This window comes from Thamnophis sirtalis, unplaced genomic scaffold (assembly GCF_051295495.1).
Source record: "Thamnophis sirtalis isolate CommonGarterSnake01/CBP01778 unplaced genomic scaffold, rThaSir2_p1.2 scaffold_14, whole genome shotgun sequence".
Classification (NCBI taxonomy): domain Eukaryota; kingdom Metazoa; phylum Chordata; class Lepidosauria; order Squamata; family Natricidae; genus Thamnophis; species Thamnophis sirtalis.
In genome coordinates this window covers 20,669,180-20,690,289 of record NW_028261394.1, presented here as the reverse complement: position 1 = coordinate 20,690,289, position 21,110 = coordinate 20,669,180, and the positions used below count along the sequence as shown (strand labels likewise).

General features: G+C 49.1%; 1 protein-coding gene and 1 pseudogene across 3 annotated transcripts in view; both read left to right on the top strand.

Annotated features, from left to right (window-relative positions):
* The window catches only part of PRKCB (protein kinase C beta), a 268,543-nt gene that overhangs the window by 166,868 nt on the left and 80,565 nt on the right, over nt 1-21,110 (top strand). For all 3 annotated transcript variants that reach the window (XM_087729053.1, XM_087729052.1, XM_087729054.1), the window contains one exon: nt 16,071-16,217. In XM_087729053.1, the coding sequence (XP_087585179.1) occupies nt 16,071-16,217 (147 nt within the window). The remainder of the gene's footprint in view (nt 1-16,070; nt 16,218-21,110) is intronic.
* On the top strand, nt 3,320-5,277 carry LOC148042727 (lamina-associated polypeptide 2-like; annotated as a pseudogene).

The following is a 21,110-nucleotide window of genomic DNA, read 5'->3' as shown; positions in this document are numbered from 1 at the left end:
ATGGTCTGTTTTTCAAAAAACGGGCCATTGTTTGCAAAAAAAAGGGGGCATGCAGAGGGTTTGGGGGGCTTGTAGAATGCTCCTGGGGGCTGGGGGGCAGTTTGGCCTGTTTTTTGTTTTTTTTGCACTCCCCAGCCCTCAGTAGCACTTTGCAAACCTCCCAAACCCTCTGCACATCCATGTTTGTGAAGGGGTTGGGGGGTTCAGTAGGCCAAAAATGCTGTATTCAGTGTATAAGACACACCCAGATTTTCAGCCTCTTTTTTGAGGGAAAAGGGTGCGTCTTATACGCTGAAAAATACAGTAGGAGTCGAGGGTTTGGCAGCACAAGGAAAAAACAGCCAACAAAGGTATTTAAAGAAGGTCTGTGGTAAGGAAAAGATTGAGGACCACTGCTCTACCCCTGCAAGCAGCTGTAAGTCACTGGATTTTAATAAAGAAAATAAGAAAATGTGCTGTCCCCTGAACTTGGAGAATGTGCAGGATGACAGCATGAGTGTCACGACTGAATCGCACTTCCGTCTACATTTTGCTTTGCCCACACCTTGACAATAATAAGGAAGGAGGTGGATGGAATGCAAGGGGGGGGGGGAGAATGGTATTCAAGCATTTGTTGGCTTCCATGAGACATTTCTGGCATCCCAAGGGCACACTGGAAAGATGTCCCAGCGTGGCTGGCTGTTTCCCATAACAAAATGAACAGAAGTGATTGGTGGACGCATTGGACTGTGGGTGGCCCATAGGGAAACGGGGGAATTAACTGCACTTTAAGTTGTGAGCCGCCCTGAGTCCCCCCAGGGAAAAGGGCAGCATATAAATAAACTCAATACCAATACTTGCTTTTGCATGGGGAAATCCAGAGCTGATTTCTCTTCTTCTGTGTCAATGTAGTTTATTCAGTAAAATTTTATACTCTTGGTAAAATAATGTCCCAGGAGGGTTTTTTTTTCTGGATTCACTAACTGGACAGTTGACATTAAGCCAGTTCTCAATGAAGCAGCCTACTTGGATCCCACAGCAGCTTGGCAGCTTTGAGATGTTGGCATACAACAAAAAAAATGGATGGGGATGGGGTGGCGAAGCTAGGGGAAGCCTCCTCTCAAGAGACCCCAGGGGCAGCCAAAGCCAGGATGCAAATGTCCAGCACACCCTGCAACCAGAGGGCTAAGAAATTGGAGCAACAGACCACACTCAAGGGGCACAGAGCAACAGAAGGATCCTTTTTGGGTCCCCAGGGCCGATGACAAGCCATGTGAGGAAGGTGGCAGAAGCAGAGGACCAACTGATCTCCCCTGGAGTCAAGGTGACCCAGGGTAGCAAGTGGAACGAGCAGCTGAGTGGGATGACCCAAACGAGTGGAAATTCCCAGCCGCAGATTGCAGTCCATTGATGGAACAGTTGAGGGAGAACTTCAGTGGGATGGAAGTCCAAGGAGTCACTTCATTGAGGGCAGCAATCACAGGAGTGGAGTCGAGGGCCATGAAATCACTGCCAACCCCGTCTCCTCCCCTCCTGCAACTGTTGGTGCTGACTCCACCCGGGTCAGTGAGAGCCTCACAGTAAGGGATGGCAGCATCCATCCCTGCCATCTCTCCACCAGTGGGGCAGGAGCCGGCACAGGCAGCCCTGTTCAGGCACTCCTGGCAGCAGCGGGGTTGCTGCCTGGGTAGATCGTAATGCAAGAGGAGCAAGAGGACCGACCGTTGCCTCCCTTAGCAGTCTGCTTTGATGGGCAACCCAACAACTTGGCCTATTTCCTGACCCACATCTGGAACTATACGGGATGCCATGGAGTACCAGGACAAGCTCACCGGTCAATGCTGTTACATCTAATCTGGAGGGGAGGGCAGCAGGATGATTGGTGTCTCTCCACAGCAAGGGGGCTCTAAAGCTGCAAGAGTTGGATGCTTTCAGGTAGCCACTGTGAGACCCCACAGCAGCCCAGTGTGCAGAGACCGCATCTGCTCCCTAGCGACCATTGGCAGAGTACATCTAAGTTCTCCTGTGTGCTGCTCCGGGAATCCAATCATGGGTTAACTTAGCCCTTTAGCCTTGAGACTGAGTATGTAAATTTCTAAACCACGCCTCCTCTGGCTGGACTTCCTTCCTTTCCCCAGTCTCTTTACTCAGTCCAAGCCTACGAGACCTATTTCAATTCTCTCTTGACTAATTGACAATTTATCAGGATTATTGCTTCTATTAATGGATTTACTTTGGTTCTTTGCTGTGGATTCTTCTGATTGGAGGTAAAGCGGCAGTTTCTGCCAGCCGATTCCTCTCCTTTGCTGCTTCCCTTGTAAGGATATCGGGTTCCTGCAGCCGGAGCGTAAGACGATCTTGCCGTCTGCAAACGGCTTCTCTGTCTGTCCTCCCTTTGTTTCGGCGCGTAGGGATGCTGAGTCTCCCAGCGCCGCCCTTCCCATGCCGGATAGCACCCGCCTGCGGGCGTGGTCAGATCTGAGGCTGGGGCCTAACGGAGCTATTCTCCTCCTCTCTCTGCCTACCTCCCTCGTCCTCTCGCTGGAGCGGCTGCCAGAGGGTTGCATGGATCGGCCGTTGGGATTTCTCCCTGCCGTTTACATTTGAATTTCGCGCCCTTGCTGCCGGTCGCCATATTTGGGAGCGATTTCACGCATGCGTGATAATGTCCGGGATGAGAAAGCAGATTTTCTTCGCACGCTGAGTCTGCGCACTGCTACCGCCCCTCCCTTTTCCCTCACTCGAGGCTGCTGACTCAGGGAGGAGGTCGTTCTCTCTTTGTCTCTGCTTTCACGTGGCGTTCTTGGCGAGAGGAGCACAATTGGATTCCTTTGTTTCAGTGATTGAGCTCTTTCAAATTCAAACCATGGCCGATCAATCAGTAGGTAAAAGTACTGTGGAGCCAGTTTCCGAGCCCCGCTCCCCTGGCGAAGGGGGGGCTAGCCCTAGGCCCGGCAGGGCCGCAACCAGGGCCTCCAGCAGTAGGCCTCGAGCCTCATCTGCTCCCCTGGACAAGTCGCATAAGCGCAAAGACAAGGCCAAGGTTCCCCCAAAAGCATCTGGGGCCCCCATTTGTCCACCCCCGGTTCTGATTCAACAAAACGTCTCTCCGGTGCGTGTTACTGAGCAGGGTTGGTCTCCTGATATTCAGCTTCCCCAAGCTCCCCTTCCTGAGGCGGGGGTATTTGGGCCTCGTTCCCCCCCAATTATTTCAGAAGCTAGTGGGGCCTCTCTTCGTTCGCCTCCTCGTGCTGGGCCTTCTGCCACATTCACGCCCACAGCTGCAGGCCTCAGGCCTCTGGAGGGCCAGGATTTGGGCCTTCCTCCTGATTTATATTTCATGATCTCCGAGGCTATTTCTAAAGGGGTGGATGCAGAGTTATTGCGTAGATCCCAGGCCTCCAGGCCTGTTGCTGCCCACTCAGGCCTAGCTCTTCAGGCATCACAAGGGGATTCTTCCATTATGCAAACGGATCCTCCTTCGCCTTTACCCTCGGTTTTCAGTGCAGAGTCTGCCTTGGTGGAGGAAGGTGAAATACTGGATAGGGAATTTTCCGATGACGAAGACCTCCCTAGGGATCAGCCTACTGCCCCCGGGCTATTCAGGCATGCTCTTTTAAAATCCTTACTGTACAAGGCCAAGACCACCACCCACATGGGGGAGGCGGCTTCTAAGGAAAGTGCTGCTGTAGGTCTGGATGCCACCGAGCGCCTCTTTGCTGAGCAGGTGGCTTTGCAGGATGTTATTCCTTCTCCTATGCTTTTTCTTGATTTGATCCAGAAGCAGTGGGACCAACCGACTGCAGTTAATCCTCCTGGGTCAGGGGATAGGAAGTTATACACGTCTTCCCCAGAGTTGGAAAGTCTCCTCCAGTTTCCCACTGTGGACGCCCCCATTGTTGCTCTTGCTTCACCGGCGTTAATTCCTTCTGAGATTTCAGAAGGATTAAAGGCTGAGGACCGCAAGGCCGAGACGGTCATCCGCAAGACCCATCAGGCTGCAGCTTGGGCCTTACGCTCCGCTACTGCAGTTTCCTTTTTTAATAGGACTTCCTTAGTCTGGCTTAGGCAACTGCAGGATAGACTGGACCCGGAGGAAATGCGCCTTCATCAGGATATCACCAAGCTGATGGCGGCTCTGGAATTTTCTGCAGATGCCACCCTTAGCGCGGCTAAATTTGCATCCTGGGCCATAGTTTCTAATGTGGTCTCTTGACGCTTGCTCTGGCTTCGTCATTGGCAAGCTGATGTCAAATCCAAGTGGCGCCTAGCATCTACGCCCTTCAAGGGCGGAGCCTTGTTCGGTTCAGTGCTGGATCCCATTCTCATTGAGACTCGGGATAAACGTAAGGTCCTTCCCTCTACCAGTGCTCGTGTTAATAGAAGGCAGCAGCCTTACAATAGGCGGCAGCCCTTTCGGTCTGGGGACTCGGGGTTCACTCCCGCTCCCTATGTCCCTAGTTACACCAGGGGTTTTTCCCAGGCTCAGGATCGTGGCCAGGACCGCGCTGGAGCCAGAGACAGGGGTCGCCAGCAGAGTCAGGCGCAGAATAGGAGGTCTTTCCGAGGATCGGGCAACCGGTCCTTTCGAAGGTACCGGTGACTCGCAGGAAGTAGGGCCCATAGGAGGGCGTCTTTTGGCCTTCGCTCATCAGTGGGCGGAGCTCACATCGGACACATGGGCCCTTCAGGTGGTGAGCTTGGGTCTCACTCTAGAATTTCTGTCCATCCCCCCGAGAAGGTTCATCAGGTGCCCCGTGCCCAGATGCCCATCGAAGCAGCGCCTTATGGATGCCGAAATATACCATCTTCTCACCATCAGGGCCATAGAACAAGTACCCACAGGGCAGGAAGGCCTAGGGTTCTATTCCATCTTGTTCCTAGTACCAAAGAACTCCGGGGGATGGAGGGCAATCCTAGATTTGAAACGGCTCAATCATTATATCAAATACCAAAAATTCAAAATGCAGTCTCTAAAGACCATATTGGCTTCCATCCGCCAAGGCGACATGATGACTTCAATAGACATCAAAGAAGCGTACCTCCATGTGCCCATTCATCCGGCGCATCGGAAGTTCCTGCGGTTTCACTTCAACGGCCACCATTATCAATACCGGGCCTTACCATTTGGCCTCTCCTCGGCCCCGCGCACATTCACCAAACTTTTGGCAGTGCTAGCAGCCTCCCTTCGCTCAATTCCAATACGCATCAATTGTTATTTAGACGACGTGTTGGTGCTGTCGCCCTCTCGGGACCAGGCCCTGCGAGACCTGCAGGTCACGATGGACTCATTGCGCAACCATGGGTTTGTCCTCAACTTGCCCAAGAGCCACTTGCGTCCGACCACGTCCCTGCTCCATCTGGGGACCACCATCAACTCTGTGACGTGCGAAGTTTTCCTGTCTCCAGAGAGGAGACAGAGCATATACCACCTGGCGCATCATGTGCTGTCTCAAAGGCAAGTACCGCTATTGTCACTGTCCAAGCTGCTGGGGAAGATGATCACCTGCATCGGCGTGGTTCCCTGGGCCAGGTTCCATGCGCGCCCACTCCAGTGGTTTCTGCTGCCCTTCCAGAGAGCGCATACCAGTCATTCCCAAATCAAGGTGCGGCTCCCGAGCAAAGCCCGACGGTCCCTGCATTGGTGGATGTCCTCCAGGCTCCTCCGAGGATGCCCGTTCAAGGAACCGGTCCGCATTCAGGTCACGACAGACGCCAGCTTGTTTGGATGGGGAGCCCACGCCCTGAACAGTGTGGCTCAAGGTCGCTGGTCGGATCAAGAGCTGACGAACAGCATAAACTGGCTAGAGCTGCGGGCCATCCGTCTAGCCCTCCTGGAGTTTTGGGACATTGTATCCCGCAGCCATGTGTTGATCTTGACCGACAATGTGGCCTCCAAGGCCCACATCAATCGCCAGGGGGGCACACAGTCCAGGGCTCTGATGCTGGAAGCGGAAAAGTTATTCCATTGGGCGAAGCCCAGACTTTCATCGATTCGGGCGGAACACATCTCGGGCGAGGCCAACACACAGGCGGATTGGCTGAGCAGGGCAACTGTGGATCAAGGGGAATGGCAACTCCACCCCATTCTCTTCCAGGAACTCTCTCGCCGTTTCGGCCAACCCGAGGTGGATCTGTTTGCACACCCGCGCAACGCGCAACTTCCCCGCTTTTACTCCAGATACCAGACCCCGGGAGCGGAGGGGGTAGACGCTCTACGCAGTCCGTGGCCGGCCGGCCTTCTTTATGCCTTTCCTCCTCTCCCAATCCTTCCGTCGGTCATTCAGAAGATCTTGACGGAGCAGGCGGAAGTACTGCTGGTCGCTCCAATGTGGCCCAGATGACCCTGGTACGCAGACCTTGTCCATCTGTCCGTTTCGCGTCCTTGGAGGATTCCGGACGACCGGATTCAGCTCAACCAGGGGGCTCTCATACACCCGACCCCCCAACTATTGCAATTAGCCATGTGGCACGTGAGCGGGCTATTCTAGCGGCTCTTCACTACTCTGACGAAGTCATTTCCACCATTCAAGCGGCCCGTCGCCCGTCGACTACCCGCATTTACGAAGCCACCTGGCAGGCCTTCTGTCGTTGGTGCCGTCGCACCGGGGTCGATCCCATCAAGGCCTCGGTGGCCCAAGTTCTGGACTTTTTACAATCCGGCCTCAACAAGGGGCTGGCACCGAACACACTTCGCCGCCAGGTCACAGCCTTGTCAACGGTGATCGGGGGAGGTCAAGGCCGCTCCTTATCTCAGCACTCACAGGTCCGAACCTTTTTGAAGGGCGCTTCCAACTTACGACCGCCAACCGTACACCCTTATCCCACGTGGGACTTGACCTTGGTTCTCAGAGCTCTCACAGCTGCTCCCTTTGAACCTATCCACTCCATCAGTCTCCGGTTGTTGACGCTCAAGACAGCCTTTCTAGTGGCCATCACATCGGCCAGGAGAGTGTTGGAGCTAGCAGCGCTTTCAGTTCGCGCGGATCTTTGCATTTTCCATCCAAACAGGGTGGTGCTTCATTTGGACCCGACCTTCCTTCCTAAGATAAATTCGCTGTTTCACAGGACACAGGAACTCGTCCTACCGGACTTTTGCCCTCACCCCTCTCATCCTCAGGAACGCCAGTGGCACCATCTGGATGTTCGCAGGGTTCTTCGCCGCTATGTGAAGCGCACGGCATCGTTCAGGAGGTCGGAAGCACTGTTCGTCTCCTTCCAGCCTTTGTCAATGGGTCAAAAGGTTTTTTCCCATACCATCGGCCGATGGTTGAAGGCGTGCATTGCTTTGGCGTATGACAGTCACTCACGACCGGTTCCCAGGCGGATCACCCCTCACTCGACCAGGAGTGCGGCCACCACAGCGGCCTGGGCTACGCAAGCGTCTGTAGAGGAAATATGCAGGGCGGCCACCTGGGCGTCGCCCTCACCCTTTATTCGACACTACAAGATTGATGTCTATGCCTCGGCTGAGGCATCCTTTGGGCGGAGAGTGTTGCAAAGGGTCCTTCCTTCTGCGGAGGAGCCTGACCAGCCTAGCTCCCGCCCTGGGAATTAATTGCTTTGGCATATCCCATGATTGGATTCCCGGAGCAGCACACAGGAGAATGACCGTTGTCTTACCTGAACGGTCCTTCTATGGGTGCTGCGAAGGGAATCCAAACCCGCCCGCAGTTTCGGCTGGCCAGGGCTCCACCTTGATTGTGACTCTGTGACTTCTTATCTCTGACTGGACTTGACTGCTTAGTGCCAGAATTGCCTGCGGCTTGATTGACATTGACATACTTGCTCTTCGGCGAACTTCGTGCGAGACTGGGGAAAGGAAGGAAGTCCAGCCAGAGGAGGCGTGGTTTAGAAATTTACATACTCAGTCTCAAGGCTAAAGGGCTAAGTTAACCCATGATTGGATTCCCTTCGCAGCACCCATAGAAGGACCGTTCAGGTAAGACAACGGTCAATTCTTGTAGCCTGGTGGCTCACCTGAGAGATTGGCCCAAGCTATCCTGGTCTACAAATTATGGTTGGGGATGAACAAGGAGCTGTATCAAAACTGCCTATCCCTGGTGTGTGTGCCCTGCAATCTTCAAGTGTGGTACCAGTTAGCCACAAATGTGGAGCTCCACCTGATGGAGTACTGGGAGCAAGCTGCATGTGAGAACCGGCCCTTTCGAATGCCCAAGAGACACCCAGTGGCCCATGGAAGAAGAGTGGGTGTACCCCCTGCCACAGGGGAGAAGCCCCACCAGAGCCTGTGAGTGTGTATCTGATGTGGGAAGGAAGGCCACTTCTCACAAAGAGAAAACATGGGAAGCTCAACAGGTTGTCTCTCCCCAATCCAGCCAAGGGGAGGGAACTATGACCCATAACAAGCCCAGCTTGGTCTTCTATAAGAGCGAAAGCGAAGGGGGAGATGATTCGATGGCCAGTGGCACCATCATCCCTATGATGACCTGGGTGGAGATTTTGGTGCCCTCCCCAGGAATAAGGGAGGGGCCTAATGACCTTGCTGGACTCAGGGTGCACTCAGTGCCTAATTATCTTTCAGACAGTGGAGAAACTAGGACTGAGGCTGAGGAAGTTAAGGCAGCCCATGGAGTTCTCACGGTTAGTTGGCTCCTTTACTGGAGGGGCACCAGCAACTTGCCTAATTAAGCCAGTGAGCCTCAGGCCCCGGATCCACATAGAGACATTTTATTGTGGCTCCTGGAATACCAAGACCATGGAAGAACACGCAAGGCTAGTGAGGGAAGTTCTTGAGAAGTTGCATAAAGCCCAGTTGCACAGAAAGCTATCTAAATCTGACTCTCAAAAGACCAGCCTAGACTACCTGGGGTACCGCATCTCCAAGGATGGGGTGGAAATGGTAAAGTGAGAGTGATCCTAGAATGGGAGTTCCCTTGCACCAAGAGGCAGCTACAGAACTTCCTGGGATTTGCAAACTTTGGCAGTTCATCAGTTCATCCCCATGCTGGCCTAGATAGCCCTTCCCATCACCAGATTGCTCAAGATGGGGAGGAGGGCTGAAGTCCAAACCAAGCCAGCCTTTAAATCGGTCCTTCGAAAAGCTGAAGTGGCCCTTTGCTTCTCAGCTGATCTTGAAGGACCCAAACCCAGATGAGCCTTTTGTGATCCAGGTACATGCTAGCACTGTGGCAGTTGGGGCAGTTTTACTCCAGAGGAACAAAAAGGGAGCGTTGCAACCATGTACCTTGCAAGTTATCTGATACTGAGAGGCGCTGGGCCATCTGGGAGAAGGAGGCTTATGTGGTCCGAAGGGCTTTTCTGACGTGGAGCTAGTTTTTAGAGGATAGTTAAGATTCCATTCGAAGTGTGGACAGTCTATAAGAGCCTGGAGGCGTTAAAGACCCCGAGCAAGCTGTCCCTAAGCAAGTCTGGTGGACCAGGTATTTTAATCACTTCAATTTCATCCTTTGCTACTTGCCGGCGGGGTGGGGCGAGAATTTCTTAGTAGATGTCCTCTCTTGCATTCCCTAGTACTGCAGTGTCCGAGAAGAAGCAGTTAACTCCATTATCCAATCCAGGCAGCTGGCAGTGCTGGCGCTTATGAGACAGCAGAGAACGGTGTCCCCCCCCCTCCACAGCTGACTGGGCACCCATTGACGCAGCCACTAAAAGATGCCTTGGGGGCGGAGGATGGTTCCAGAGACATAAAGATGTCCGGATATTAAAGGAGGGCTTAGCATGGAAGGGGGGTAAACTGTACATCCTAATCAGCCAGAGAACATTGGTCCTGAAGAGGAGCCATGATGCAAAACCCCACAGGGCATTTTGGGTTTGTGAAGACCCTTCTTTTGGTAAAGAGACAGCGTTGGTGACCCAAAATGAAAAAGGGTATAGAGTAGACACTTATGTGGCGAGTTGCCTTGTGTGGGCATCCAGGAATCGCCTACCTGGGAAGACTCAGGCTTGCTACAGTTGGAAGCCAGCCCAGCTAACCTGTGGGAGGAGATATCCATGGACTTCATTGTGGAGTTGCCTGAGAGTGCTGGGAACACAGTAATCTGGACTGTCATCGATTTGTTCTCAAAGCAAGCACACTTTGTGGTGTGTCCGAAGATTCCTTCAACCTGGGTCCTAGCCATGATGTTTGTGCAGCCCATCTACAGACTACATGGGGTCCCGAAGCCAATTATCTCAGACAGGGGGGTGCATTCATTGTAAAGTTTCGGCAGGAATTTTTGAAAATGATAAGCTCTTCCCATGGAATTAGCTCTGCCTATCATCCTCAGACCAATGGAACTTCTGAACTCTCCCATTCATTGTTAAAGCTGTACCTGTGCTGCTATGTAAATTATTAACAGACTAACTGGGCTGAACTCCTGCCTTTCAAGGTGGCATATAACAACTCGGTGCAATTATCAACAGACTAACTGGGCTGTGCTCCTCCCTTTTACAGAGGTGGCATATAACAACTCGGTGCACAGAGGAACAGGTTTTACCCCTTTCAAGGTGGTCATGGGGACTGAGTTCGTGCCCATGGAAGCCCTATCCTCAGTGATGTTAGCTGAGTTAGCTGGATACTCTAAAAGGCACATGGGCCACTGTGAGTGAGGTGCTGAGTAAAGCTAGGGAAAGTCAAAAAGTGGCAAGCAGGTTGGCTAAGATTCCCCACCACCCCGAGGGAATTTAGAGTGGGGGACAAGGAGTATTTGTCCACTAAATATCAGAACGTGATGAAACCTTGCAAAAAGTTAGATGCAAATGGACATGGCCTTTCCAAATCATCCGGATCATAAATCCGATGATGGTGGAGCTAAAGTTGCCAAAAATCCTCAGGCGGATTCATCCAGTATTTCATTGCAGTCTTTTAAAGCCCTTTCCAGAATCTGTACTGAGACCAGTCAGAGGTCAACTTCCTCCTCCCATCCTAGTCAATTAAGGGAGAGGACCATTATGAGGTAAAAAAGATTCTCCACTCCAGATGTCACAAGGGAAAGTGACAATATCTAGGACTGTGGAAAGGTTATCCATTAGCAGATGTTGAGTGAGTGGCTGCTCCAGATGTTCAGGTAGTGAGGTTAGTTAAGACGTTTCACACTAAGAGCACTCAGCGAGCCCAATAGGGAAGGCAGCCATAGTTGGATTGTAAATAATAATGTGTATGTATGTTTATTATTGTTTCAGGTCTACCCTTCTTCCGGGGGGTCGGCATGTCAAGACTGACTCGCATTTTCACCTACATTTTACTTCGCTCGCAGCTTGACAGTAACTGGGAGGCGGGGGTGGTGGTGGATGGAATGCAAGGGAGGGAGAAAAGGTATTCAAGCATCCGTCAGCTTCCGTGAGACACTGCTTCCACCTCAAGGACACACCGGGCAGATGTCCCAGCGTGGCTGGCTGTTTCCCATAACAAAATGAACAGAAGTGATTGGTGGACATACTGGATTGAAGGTGGCCCGTAGGGAAAAGAGGGTATTAACTACACTTGCTTTTGCGAGGAAACCCAGAGCCGGTTTAATTTCTTTTATGCCAATATGTTTTATTCAGTAAAATTTTATACTCTTGGTAAAATAATGTCCCAGGAGTTTCTTTTTCTGGATTCACCAACTGGACAGTTAACAATGAGCTCAAGAAGGCCATTAGAAGTGACAGCAAATGATTTGCTAAATTTATAAGGAAGGAGATAAATTGAAACATTCCTGATATGTATTTTGTATCTTAAGCCCTGAAAGGGGGAATGGGAAGGAATGGCTAAAGTATTGGACTAGTACTGGAAGAGAGGGGGACCATTTTAACCACCACCACCACCCCAGTCACAGAAAGCCCCTGTGTGACTTTCAATCACTTTTTGTCACCCAAACTCAGCCACAACAGAGTTGGGGGAAGGCGGAATATCCAATAGCAGAATAATTTCCTATTTAAACCTGCTGGGAAGGAAGCAGGAACTCTGGCTGAGGCAACTACTTCTCTGGCTGCCTTGGAGATTCAGTGGGGCTGATTCCTCCTTGCAGGGCGTGAAGCTGCATTGGCCACACGTGGCAACCACTGATGGTGTGTGGAGGGCAGTCCAGGGCACACCTGCTCAGATGGGTCTCCCTGCTGTCCAGAAAAGCTTATTGCCAGCTAAAAGGCTGCGGAGGGAGAAGCCACATGGTCGGAACAAACAGAATCAGGCACCCCCGAGGATTTTGCTGACCAATTGTGTGTAAAAGGGTGGCAGTACCAGGAAATGTGTGACAGGGATTAACAGTGGGAGCCACACTCCAAAAGATTAGGCAAGGTAGTAAATTTGTTTTCATTTAAATTTAATTAAACTTGATTGAGCTATTTAAATGGTGAACATGGTAAACAATCCCCTCCATATTTAATTAGCTTTTCTCCCTGTCATATCAAAAGAAAACCCACCACGAGGGGCTCTAGGGCAGGACCCCCTTTGGTCCCTTGAAGATATTTGGCTCGGCCAGGGAAATGGGTCCATCTCGCATCCCTAGAGGCATCAGCTGCAAGTGTAGAGAAGTTGCCCCTCACCCACCCTCTTGGGGGCAAGAAATCTCAAGATGGGCAAAAGTCCATAGAGATTCTCCGTCCTCCAGGTCCTGGTTGTCCCCAAGGTGCTTTTTCAGGAGGCAACTGGACTTTCTTGTTTTTCTTTTGAAGACATTTTGCTTCTCATCCAAGAAGCTTCTTCAGCTCTTCCCCACTATCTTGTCAGAGCCAAAGAGGCTTCTTGGATGAAAAGCGAAACGTCTTCAAAAGAAAAACAAGAAGTCCAGTTGCCTCCTGAAAAAGCACCTTTAGGTCAGGCTGTGACCATAATACATTGAAACATGGGTGGTGCTTTATGTGGTCACAGCGACAACGTTTTTGATACCCCTTTCTCTCAGCAGTTGGGCGAAGGGCCAAGTCCGTAAGCCCTCAAGGCTCACCAGGACAGAGGCGCTGATGGAAACCTCTGGGTGGCCCTTGGTGCCCAGAATTGTTCTGAGGAGAATGAAGAGGAAACAGGGAAGGAGTTTAAGGGGGGAGGAAAAGAAATAAAAAGGCTGAGAAGGAGCCATGAAGGCAACTCAGGCAGGTATCTCTCTATCCCAACCCTTCTTCACGCCACCTACGATCTCAGCCTGGTGTTGCAGGGACGGCTTTGTTTCAGCTGCTTTGACACAGAGAGCAAAATATAGTTTTTCATCACCGTAGGAAAAACAAGAGCTCAGGAGCTCCATCCAAGAGAAATTAACATTTGGAAGAAAATGGCTTCAGCCAGAGCAAATCCACAAGCAAGGAGCGCAACCCCCTTACTTAGCGCAGATGCCGCTGGCGTGGGGGGGGGGCTGTGGGCTCTCTCCATCATCCAACTTGTGGAGGAAAGTTAATTTTGCCAAGGCGACCCTGGGCTTCTCGCCCACCCCCATCCCCGACTTTGCCAAATATCCCATTATTACAGGGCAGCCGAGGGGTTTAGGCTAAAGTCTGGCTTAGCCTTCCCAGCATACCGTAGACCCCTGAAATAAGCACTTGGCCTTATTTTTGGGGAGGTCTTATTATTTTTGAGGTGCAGGAGGCAGTGAGTGGTCACCTCATGGCTGCTGCTGTGTTGCAATATTTTTGGAGAGGGCTTATTTTAGTGCATGCGCTTACAAGCCGATTGGGCTTATTATCCAGGGAGGTCTTATTTTCAGGGAAACAGTGTAGCTGGTGGGGTCGGGGCTTTGAGGTGCTTAGGAAACCTGGACATGTGGCTAGAACTATATTCAGTCTGGACAACAAACAGCAAAGAGCTTGTGATGTGGTCCAAGACAGCCCTCAGTAACAGAGGGATGGCTGGGGAGGGATGCTATCAGCAAACATCTTCCAAAATGTCAGTAGAGGAGGAGGTGGAGGAGGAGGAGGAGGAGGAGGAGGAGGAGAAGGAGGAGGAAGAAGAGAGGAAGAGGAGGAAGAAAGGAAGAGGAAGAAGAGAGGAGGAGGAGGGAGGATTTCAGGGGGAGGACTACAAACCCCTCGCCAAGGGAAGCACCAGCAGATCTTCTGGGCTTCTACTGGAGCCTGGAGAAGCGTCCAATTGACTCAGCTTAATGGAATTTCATGCTAGGCTGAACTCCGGTAGGTGCCTCTGATGCCACGTATTTCTCAGAAATTAAAATGAATAAATTATGAGATTGCTATCTGTATGTGCCTGTGCGTTTAATGAATTATGTCCCAATGAGTTATGGTCCCCACCCCCAGCTCAATGGGAGGAGGCCGATGCTGTCCCCCCTTCAGAAAGCTCCTGAGTGCTCAGTGGTGATGGAGAGCTATGGAAAGAGGGAGGAAGCCCCGTCCGTCTCTTTTGAAAATGTGTTTGCTGAGTCCAGTTCAGAATTGGGTTCCTGCTGGGACAGGCAGAGCCTATTATATTTTCTTCCGAATTATTTTCAACGAGAGATGCAGAAACAGCGTTTTTTGGCTGTGATAGGAAAGGTTCCAGTAGAGTTTCTAAAGGTTTTCAGGTGCTGAGGTTTGATTGGGGAAAATGCAGGAAGCTAACTTTCACTATCATCAAGATGCAGCTGGAAGGAAAGAGAAGCAATGAATTTCCAAGGCCATTGAACCCTGCAAGTGAGGAAAAAGCACCCCGAGAGCCTTGCCCAGGGTCCAAGAAGGACATTTCTGCAGGCCCCTCTTCTCTCCTGGCATTCCTTGTTTTTGTGGCCCGATTTGTGTTAGTCCTGCCTGTCCCTTTTTCCTTGGACTTTGTGGCTGCTCTATGCTCATCAGTTCCCATGGGGGAGACGCTTGGAAGAAGGGAAGGAGCCTTTTCCTCCCGTTGCTAGGAATTGACCCATGTTCCCCATTTGGGATTTGGAAGCTGGAGTAGCAGTAACAGGTAAAGCCTCCACCACTTCAGGGTCCTGAGTCTCTCTTCTTCCCCCCTCGCCCCGCAGGGCTCATGTAGGGCAACCTCTTTCCTTCTCTTTCTCTCCATCGGATGCAGTGGTGGGGAAGAAGGGGTCCATCTTATGGGGGGCATGAATTTGAGTAGTCACACTTTGTCTCCTAGTCTCCACAACTCTTCCACCTCCAGATCCATCACGGAGCCAAGTGGGGTGCAGATTCTCAGGGCTGCAGTGCTGCCAAGGAAGACCCTGGACTGGCATGGGGGTCTTCTTCTCCCTGCCCCCCTGCAATTCCCTGTAAACAACTCTTTTGGAGAATTGTGTCTGGGTGTGCTTGTGTGTGAGAAAGACAGAGAAAAATCTGATGTCATAGGAAAGCACTCGCAATGGCAACTCTCTCCTCTCAAGGAAACCTGGATGATAAGAAGGATTTCCCCAAGGCTGTCTCGTTGCTGTGAAACAAATAGAACAATTAGAATTTTTTAATTTTATTTATGCTGTCTTCACAAGGCTCTAGAGATTGTTTGGAAATACACATAGTCCTCAACTTACAACAGTTCATTTAGTGATCGTTCAAAGTTACAACAGCACTGAGAAAAATGACTTATGACCATTTTTCACACTTATGACCATTGTGTTCATGTGGTCAAAATTCAGCTGCTTGGCAACTGGTTCATACTTATGACTGTTGCTGTTTCCCAAGGTCATGTGATCCCCTTTTGTAACCTTTTGACCAGCAAAATCCAAGGGGGAAGCACATTGATCACTTCACAAGAATGTTACCAACTGAACAACTGCACCCATTCACTTAACAACTGTAGCAAGAATGGTCATAAAATGGGGCAAAATGCACTTAACAAATATCTCAGTTAACCACAGACGTTTGGGACTCAATTGTGGTTCGTAAGTCAAGGACTGCCTGTAATGGACATTGACTGAGATGGGCGGCCATAGAAATCAAACAAAAAAACAAAGAAATAAATAACCCATCCAGAATCTCCAGGTGTTCCTGCCATCACTGGTGCACGTTGAATGTTGGAATATACAGTTATGACTTCCTTTGCTTGTCTTCATCTGCTTAGAATAGAATAGAGCTGGAAGCTACCTTGGAGGTCTTCTAGACCAGCCCCCTGCTCAAGCAGGACAACCTACACCATTTCAGACAAGCTATCGTGTCACCCCTAATTCTTCTTTTCTTTAGACTAGGCAAATCCAATGCTTTCATTACCTTCATTTCATTGTCTTTTCCTTTTCTAGAGAGCCAGAATTGGTCAAGGTTCAAAAGTTGTGGAAGAAAAGATGCCCAACACCATCTCCAAATTTGACAACAATGGGAACCGTGATCGCATGAAACTGTCTGACTTCAACTTCCTTATGGTGCTGGGGAAAGGCAGCTTCGGAAAGGTGTGTGCAACCACTCAGGTTCTTTTTCATTGCTGACTGGGATCCAGCCTTCTGCTAAACCATAGTTTGCTTGAATAGGGTTTATCAATACTAACAACATGAGGTAGATTAACACACTAAGCCAGTGTTTCTTATCTTTGTCCTCTTTTCTTTGTGGCAGCCCCTCAAATATTGGAACACTATTGTCCTGTCACCTCTAGTCCTTTGTTTCACTAGACTAGCCATACCTAATTCCTGTAATCATTCTTCCTAAATTATTTATTATATGTTATTAATTATATTACCGTATTTTTCGGACTATAAGATGCACCAGAATATAAGATGCACCAAGATTTTGAAGAGGTAAATTTTAAAAAAGGTTTTGCCCTCTCCCACCCCCAGGAGCATGCAGAGAGTTTGGAAGACCTGCAGAGTGCTCCTGGGGGCTGGGGCGGGCAAAAACAACCCCAATTTGTGAAAAACAGACCTGTTTTCACTCATTTTTGTCCTCCCCAGCCTCCAGGAGCACTCTGCAGGCCTCCCAAACCCTCTGTGCGTCATTTTTGTGAAAAACAGAGTGCACGGGGTGGGGTTTTGGTTAGCCAAAAATGCTATATTCAGTGTATAAGACGCACCCAGATTTTCACCCTCTTTTGGGGAGGGAAAAGATGCATCTTATACTCTGAAAAAATACAGTAATTATCTTGCTGCAATCAAGATAATTCATATACACACAATTAATCTTCATGATAATTAATATATATACAATAATCTTCATGAAATTTTTACAATTGGTTATCTAAAATCCCAGCAAAAAACGGGTTCATCTGAATATTGACCTGTAATTTTTTTTATTATCATCATTTATATTTGTCCGCAGTATGTTTTTGCTTTTTCACAAATCCATCATGCATAGTAAAATGACCTTTCACATTTTCACATTTCACATTTCACATTTCCACCATTAACCATTCTATTATAACCATTCTATTATACATCGTAGATAATTTCTCTGATGTCATATAACAATAGCGCATCATTTTATTAAAAAATTATCTTATAATACAATGTTTTGTATATTATAACCAAAATTCTTACCCGTTTTATCTTGCACTTTTAACTTGGTTTTTTTTTCCTGTTTCAAGTCTCAACAAAAGTTTATACGCTTTAGCAATCACATGTTCATTATTTGTGCATAGTTCAGTCTTGAATTGTGTCTTAACATTGTTCAATTCCTATTACTTTTTATCTATATTAAATCTTTCTCTTGACTGTGTCTGAAAACCATTGAAATCTAAATCTCTCTGCAGTCAATTGTTCTCTTGACTTCCTTAAGCTCTCCATATTCCTACATTAAGAAATCATTGAGGTTTTCCCAGCTGATGTGGAGGAGCAGCCTTTTTCTGGGCAGGAAACAATAGAAAATACTGGGCCTGTTTAGTACATTAACAGCTTTCAAGATTAATGAACAGAAGGTAAAGATGTTAACAAAAATATGAAAATGGAAGATCAAACAGAATGGATGAATAAAATTGGTTTTAAGATTGAGAAGAAGATTAAATATCTGGCTATCATTACTATGACAAACACTAACTGATTGTTATTCCAAAATAATTATGTTAAGAATGAATGAAATTAAAAAAAAAAAAAGATATGTTAAGATGGGAGAAACCACAATTGTCATTACTGGGGAGAATTTCTGTGATAAAATGAACGTCCTGCCTAGAATTATTACTTTTGTTTGTTTCAGGCAATAACTCTTTTGACAGCTGATGTACCATTTAAACCAGTGGTAGTCAACCTGGTCCCTACCGCCCACTAGTGGGCGTTCCAGCTTTCATGGTGGGCGGTAGGGGTTTGCTGAAACTCTGCTTTATAAATTTTATAAAGTAAAGTTACTTCCCTACTTTATAAATCACCATTACTGTGGAACCGGTGGGCAGTTAGAAAATTTACTTCATACGGAGTTGGTGTGGCGTGCATAGCCATTCTGATTCTATCTGGTTGTTCCGCGATGGCTTGCTCGATGCCGCACAGGATGCTCCAGGCTGGATGTACTTGCAGGGCTTCGTTTGCTCTTTTTGTTAGCTTAGTTGGCTTCCAATCCCATCCTCGTCGCCAGTGTTAGATCGGGTAAAGGAGGCATACAAAGGCTTCAGTAACAACAGCTCTTTATTGCAAGTCAAGTAAACATCTGGCTGAGGAATGGTCGGGCAGCATCCCCTTTTAAAGGGATCTATCAGACCTCTTAACCAATGGGCTTCAACCTCTGTTCCCGCTGGAACAGAGGACCTTGGTGGAAACCTTTGTCAGTCTGTCAGCAGGGGGGAATATCTAACAGAATGCCAGTCCTTCTTTGCTCCAAGGTACTAGGAGAGGGAGGGGGGCTTCTAGAGCAGCAGTCACCAACTGGTGGTCCATGAGAAAATTTTGGTGGTCCACAGAAAAATCTTTGTATTTTTGCATTTTTTTATATTGCACTAAATCAGGGATCCTCAAACTATGGCCCCTGGGCCGGATATGGTCTGCTGAAGCAATTATTCCTGCTCACTGACGGGATGAGGTCCTTTAGGCACTTAGCTTGGCTGCCTGTTTAGTGGCTCCAGCCCTTCCCTCCCTTCCTAGGAGTCCAGGCACATCAACGAGTGGTGCTCAAAACTGCAGCCAGGCTCCTCTAAAGACAGAGTTTGCAGGGGGCTGATCTAGCGCCCAAGCTGGCTACAAGACAAACATTCATTCTTGGCCGTATTTGACATTCCTAGCTGCAATGGACAGAAAAGCTAGGTTGACCCCAGGCCCCTCTCTCCACTAACAGGCGGCCAAGCTAAGTGCCTGAAGGACCCCATCCCATCACTAAATCATATTAGTGATCCATGGGGTTTAAAGTTATGAATTTAGTGGTCCCTGCAGTCCAAAAGGTTGGTGAGCCCTATTCTAGAGGCTTCCTATTGCAGCTCAGTGCCAGCCCAGCCTGCATCCTGGTCCATTGATATGGAGGTAGAGAGTTATGGGAGGAAGACAGGATGGAAGGAGAAGAAGAGGGCCAAGCTTTGGGGAAGAGAGGGTTGGCTGGCTGACTCCTTCCTGAACTTTGCTCCTTTGTTCTGGAACCTCCTGAGGGCAAGGGAGGGGGCTGTGCAGGCTCTGCAAAGGAAAGGAGTCTGCCTCTGCTCTGAACGGGAGGGAGGAGGGGAGCAGCGAGGCTCGGCTTGAAGCAACCATCTCTCGGCCCCAGTCCTGCCTTCTCGGATGAGTCATTTCTCTGCCGATGCCAAACCACGTCTTTTGGGGAGACGAACTGCTCTGGGGTTTGGCTTGCCGCCTGTATGATCCCGCACAAGTCTCTGTACAAGGCTTGCCTATTAAAAGGTTTTACAGTGGTGGCAAGCCCTCCCATATCTCTCCCCATTTAATTTTGCACACCGGGAAATTACAGCTTTGCACTCCGTGGCAGCATTTCCACACTGCAGGTGGCGGGGGATGGCGCTGCCTGCCGACGAGGGAGGCATTAGGCAGGGCCTGGAGACTGTCCTGGCTTCAGCGGGGAGGGGTCTCAAGAGACGTGCAAGCTGGGGGGTGGGGGAGATGAGCAGCACGGAGGAGGGGGAAGCAGCAGAGGAGGGTTTGGTTACTGGTGTCTGATCTCCAGGGATGGCTTTTCATTTTCGAAGTCGAGTCAATTTACATTTTCCTGTTTTACACTCCAGAGATTGTTTTCTGGTGCATCCAGCTTGCCGTGGTACAGCATGCTGTGTGAGCCTCATCTGCCAGTTTATTTTTCAGAATTTGCTAGGTCACAATTGAATAAGGATTTACATTATTTGCCTCATTTCCAATTGACTACGCATCATTGATATATGAAACTGTTTTTCTTTGGTTTGTTATCTTGATGTAGGAGCGGATATTTTTAAAGAGCATCCTTCAACTCTGGGGGAGAATAGGATGATAGGAGATTGGGTGTCACAGCTAATGCTCTCGCAGACAGAAATAACAGCTTGAAGCAATCTTGAGCTATACAGAACAGAATGAAATTTAACAGGAGACAAATGGGAAGTTCTTCACTCAGGAAACAAAAGGTAAAGGCACAGGTGTAGAATGCAGGATTCCTCACTTAGTCAGAGTAGTTGATTGTGTTCAGGGCTGCTACAATTAACATTCATAAAGCTCCAATAATTCTCTTATTTGCAAGCCAAGCTCTGTTTAAACCAGAATCCAAGGGAGCTGTAGTCATGTACCATAACTGGGGGCCGCCCTTCCCAACTCAGCCAATGGAAGAACAGACAGCCCTAGAGAAGCTTGTTCTGGTCCCAATAAAGCCAGCCCCATAGACTGGCTCACCCCTCTGGCATCCGAGCGCCACAATGGACACATCAGAGTTCTCTGCAGGAATACAGTTGTGCATTCCTTTGCCCAAGAGGGGAATGCAATGAAGGGGTTCAGGCATGTTGCTTTTCATTGCAACTTAAGTGCTTAAGTAGCTATTAAAGGATGAAGCTCAGCCATTGCTAGATTCTAAGAATATGTGGCCACTCTTGGCAATTGAACTTCTGCTGCTAAGTGAGGCAGTTGTTAAGTGAGTCACATTTGCATTTTTGACCTTTTTTGCTGTGGTTGTTAAGTGAATTATTCAGTCATTAAGCAAAGCAATCTGGACTTCTCTATTGATTTTGGAAGGGGATAGGTCACAAATGGTGATCATAAGACTATGGGAAGTGCAACTGTCATAAATAGCATTAGCAGTAAGATTTATATACCGCTTCACAGAGCTTTTACAGCCCTCTCTAAGTGGTTTGCAGAGTCAGCCTCTTGCCCCCAACAATCTGGGTCCTTGTTTTACTCACCTTGGAAGGACAGAAGACTGAGTCAACCTTGAGCCTGATGAGATTCAAACTGCCAAATTGCAGGCAGCTGGCA